A 4732-nucleotide genomic window follows, 5' to 3' on the forward strand; every position below is an offset into this window, starting at 1 on the left:
AATTCAAGGGTTTTTCTTCCACAAATACCTTCTTTAAAATGTTCCTGTCTCCTCTTGGGAGGTTTTCCTTCCTGAAGTTCAATATATTTATAGTATACATGTAAATATTTTTTTTTCTTAAGTTGTGATTATCCCTTTGTTTCAGTCCAGCTGAGAGTAGAAGCTGATAGCCCTCCTGCTTTTCCAATTCTAAGTATATGATACAATAAAAGTGACCCCCAAATCTGTTTCTCAATTTGCCCTATTTTTTTAAATTTGGGGGATTTCTTTTCCCTGAATCTTCCCCTTGCTGTAAATTCTTCAGCCTTTGATTTTCCAAAACCAAAACTTCAGACTCAGGGTCTGACAATTGAACAAAATATTTGAAGTTACAGACATTCTTGAGACCTGTGGTTTCTCTGCCCCTCTTTCACCCGCCCCCCTCCACTTAAATCTCTCTGCTTGAGAGGCCCATGATCTAGTCATCTGGAAACAGAACTAAAACTTGTAGGTGCTTGAATTACTGTTTTACTACACAACGCTTGCCAGGAACATCTTATTTGAGGGGTAGAGGGGGAGGGAGAAAAATTTTGCATTTGTGTCTGTGTTGCAGAAAAACCCGACAAGCGGGGACACACCCACTTGGCAATAAGGCTTCCCTGGAAATGGGAGGAACCGGAACTGGAGGTGCCCTCCTCCTGGGAGCAGGAGTCAGCGCACAGCTCTGGAGGCACGCGGGCGGCTCACCCTGGGCGGGAGCCACCACCATCCAGAGCCCTGCTTGCTGTAAGTACCCACTTGGGGCTGGGGGAGGTGTGCTACCGTTTGGGGTTGCAAAGCTTGATGAATAACTCTCAGTCACTTAAGAAATGTCCCAAGGAAAAAGAGAGAAGTCAGACTGTTTAAAAAATGTAACATAATTTCCCATTTACTTATATATCTTAAAATGGGATAACTGAGCCAACCATCTGGAGTGAGCCGCTGTCAGGGAGGTCTTACCAGTTGTCGGCTTTGCAGGTGACGTGCCAGGGAAGGTGAAACGTGGTGACTGCTTGCCAAGGACAACCAGGCGACACCCAGTGTGTGCAGATGTGCTCCACCTTCCTCTCCTCCGTGCATGCTGGCTCCTCTTGCTGAAAACAGCTGAGCCAGCTGCTCAGATTTCGTAGGATCCCAGCACTATATGGACCTCTCTAGGGACAAGCTGACCTCCTACTGGGAACTTCAGTTCCCAGCCCCTGGCAGGCTTTGTAGCCTCGGGACTGCTTGTGGCAACAGTTCTTAGAAAGCACGAGTCTCTCCCACAGCAGCGTCTGCCCATGCCTGCTTCTACCAACACCAAGGAAGACCCGGTGAGGCCCCAGCCCTGGGGCTCCCGAACAGCCTGAACCCTGAGGCTGCTCCTTCTGTCTTCAGAGCCCATTTTATTTGTATCCGGAAGCACAGAAATAGTGGAAGCAGCCAGGAGGAGCATCAAGAGAAAATCTAAAATGTTCAAAAACACTCCTGGTAGTGGCTGCCATAGAGAACACTGAGCTCATTGAAGAGCTTTGTAATTGCTGGACTCATTTGTTTCATCTTTCTGGTGCAGCCAAGGAGGGATCGCTGTGCATCTGGGGCAAGGAGGGAGGTGTGCACAAGAGCCTCCAAGGCCGTTTTGCTTGGCTCTGACTCACCCTGACTCTCCAGTGAAGCAGAAAGGAGGAAACATCACAGCATTCAGGCGGGCACAGCTTTTGGCCTTAATTGCGAAATCCCCATCATCCCTTCCCAAGTACTCCTTTGCCTTAGCTGTGCTTTAATTAAGATCTTTGGGTCAAGGAAAGCTGTAGAGGACATAGGATGAGGCGGGAAGAGGAGGAAGAGGAGGAAACAAGGATGAAGGCAAAAGGGGACTTACACATGAAGGAGGAGCAGGAGACCAGTGAGAGGCGAGAACCTTTGGCAGGTGCCATGCCCACCCCTGTGCCCCACAACAAGGGGAGCCGGTTTTCTGAGGCATGGGAGTACTTCCACCTGGCCCCAGTTCGTGTGGGGCACCACCCCAACCAATATGCCACCTGCCGCCTGTGTGGCAGGCAGGTAAGCCGTGGCCCTGGGGTTAATGTGGGCACCACAGCCCTGTGGAAGCACCTGAAAAGCATGCACAGAGAGGAGCTGGAGAAGAGTGGCCACAGCCAGGCAGGGCAGCGCCAGGACCCTAGACCCCAAGGGGCCCAGCTCCCCGTGGGCATTGAGGGTGACTGGGCCAGGCTCCTGGAGCAGGTGGGGGCTCTGGCTTTGTGGGCCAGCCAGAGGGAGAAGGACGTGCTCAGGAGGGAGCGCGCAGTGGAATGGCGGGAAAAGGCCGTGGAGAGGAGAGAGCGAGCCCTGGAGGAGGTGGAAAGGGCCATCCAGGAGATGAAGTGGAAGGTGAGGGCTGAGAAGGAGGCTTGCCAGAGGGAGGACGACCAGCCCGCGGCAGCCCATCCCTTCCATTTTGTTTAAACCGGTCTTGGGGGAATCTATTCTGAAAACAATGACTTCATACTCAGAGCAAAGAGCCATTTGCTTCCAGCTTAAATATGAAGTAGAGCAGTTTAGTAGGATTTTGTTTTTAAGAGAAAGAGTGCTTAGTATGGGCTAATCTCAGTAAGACTTGAGTTGACCAAATACTTATCTACAGGCTCCTAGAGCTGCACTGATCAGAACTGCTAAATGTACTAACTAAACGTGTGACCTGGAGATTAACGTTGCTTTGCCACCATGGGTCTGTGAGTTTGGGGGCAGGTGCACCAGCCGTCTGACTGAGAGGGATGGGATTCACACCTAGCTCTCGGTTGTAGTCAAGCTGAAGGTTTTGATGGTCAAGGAGGTCAGGTAGCTGGAATGTACCTACGTAAGCATCACTGTAAGAGAAGCCAACACCAGGAGAGCTGAGACTTCCTGGGATGGAGGAGTTTGCACACATCCTGGTGGGGATCTGAGAACTGGATACAAAGCTTGTTCTATGGGGCCCAAAGGTGGAGGGACACAGAAGGTCGAGGCAGAGATCTCTGGCCCCTTCCAGCGCATATCTTACTCCCGCTGTTGCAGTGTCATACCGCTTGCTGACATTAAAGCTCTGTCACCAGTGTGACCTGTCTAAAGCCTGTAAGTCTTTTCAACAACCTAACACGGAAGTGATTAATGTGTAATTAGCACAGAGAGAATTAAACTCTTCAACTCACTTGAATTAAACATTAAGAATAGAGGATATACAAATTTATTCATAAATATTTAAAAATAGAATCCAATTTCATATTATGGTCTGTTAAAGCAGAAGGAGTTAGGGAGATATGAAAGAAACTCAGAAAGATAAAAAGGTAGAGAGGCAGAGTAAATAAGGAGACATAAAAAAGAGACACAGAAAAGAAAAAGAAAGAAAAAGGGTTAGGGGCAAGAGACCAAGACAGGAAAAGAGAGACAGAACCTTAGGAAAAAATTCACCTTTGAAAGGTAGGAAACCATGAATGGGAGAGTGAAGGGCAGAGAACATTTTCTTAGATCCTGAGGTCAATTTTAATGAGTTAAGTTGCTTTTGTTTTGTCCCCACAGAATGGAGACCACTCATTTATTTGAGCAGTGGGTTTTGGATTTTATTCTGGCCTCTGAAATACTAACTGTATGCCAATCCACTGATCTCTGATTCTTACTTAATTGTTCATCTTTAAATACTCTGAGATGCTTTGAAAAAAGGAGCTTAACAGTCCATAGGGAAAGAAAAATTCCCTGGGCTGCCGAGGAGATGCCTAAAATGTTCACTCAGGAATAGCAAGTATAACTGGAAACTTCTCTCGCCTTTGTGCTGGAGCTGACAGTTGTTTGGGATGATGCCTCTGGATCTTATTGTTATTTTTCTTTTAAACTAGATTGGAGTGAGGAAGGGGTGGGGTGTGATCTGGGAAGACGAGGAGATAAAGATAGTACTTCATTATCTCGTAGAGAGCCCCAGTGCTTTCTGGACACTGCTCTCCCAAAAAAAGCAGACGAGATCCTGGTGCAGTACTGCATCTGGCCCTTCTTGGTCCTCACCTGTATGGCTCCTTTTCAGTGCTTGTTCTCAGATGCATCAGCAGCTCTAATGGTTCGATCTGTATTTCCTGTGAACAAACACATGTCCAAACCCCAGGCTTGTGAAAAATCCAGGCTGTGCTTTAGTCCTGTAATCCCCTTTTTTCTAGAAGCCTATCTCATGCTAAAGATTTCACCTCTCATGTGGTTTCCCTACAGGGGTGTGGTGGCCCTTTTAGGGTCCCTCCAGCTGTGGTGAAAGCTCAGGGGCTCACCACTGCAAATGATGATGTCAGCGGGGAGTCATATGGATGGGCACTCCCACTCAGAGCCTTGCTGGAACACAAAATGCTGGAAGAAAGGAAGGAAGGAAGGAAGGAAGGATGAAAGAGAGGGAGGGAAGGAAGGAAGGAGGGAGGGAGGAAAGGAGGGAGGGAGGGGGAAGGGGGAAAGGAGGAAGAGAGAAAGAAAGGAGACTGCAATACCTAATCTTACACACACGCATGCACATTTTAAACATGAGCTTAAGAAGGTCAAGGAATCACAGATTCAGGCTTTGAAAAATCAAAAAATCAAAATTAAATAAACAGAAACAATCAAGTTTTGGAACAGCTATTGTAGCTATCCCACTAAAGTCTGATGTATATTTTCAGATTATTGTGTCTGTTTTATATGGTTCTTATTTAAGCATCCTTCCATTTTAGGTATTTTGACCCAGCTG

At 47.5% G+C, this 4732-nt stretch overlaps 1 protein-coding gene across 1 annotated transcript; it reads left to right on the plus strand.

The window, feature by feature from the left end:
* Nucleotides 1-620: 620 nt before the first annotated feature.
* ZBED2 (zinc finger BED-type containing 2) lies at nucleotides 621-4413 on the plus strand. Its single transcript, XM_017680200.3, has 2 exons — nucleotides 621-765; nucleotides 997-4413. The coding sequence occupies exon 2, from the start codon at nucleotides 1822-1824 to the stop codon at nucleotides 2464-2466; it is 645 nt and encodes a 214-aa protein (XP_017535689.1). The 5' UTR covers nucleotides 621-765; nucleotides 997-1821; the 3' UTR covers nucleotides 2467-4413.
* Nucleotides 4414-4732: the final 319 nt, after the last annotated feature.

The sequence above is a fragment of the Manis javanica genome, chromosome 3 (genome assembly GCF_040802235.1).
Source record: "Manis javanica isolate MJ-LG chromosome 3, MJ_LKY, whole genome shotgun sequence".
In the NCBI taxonomy this organism is placed as follows: Eukaryota; Metazoa; Chordata; class Mammalia; order Pholidota; family Manidae; genus Manis; species Manis javanica.

Coding starts and splice junctions, on each gene's coding strand:
- ZBED2 (XM_017680200.3), top strand. CDS start 1,822: ATGAGGCGGGAAGAGGAGGAAGAGGAGGAAACAAGGATGAAGGCAAAA.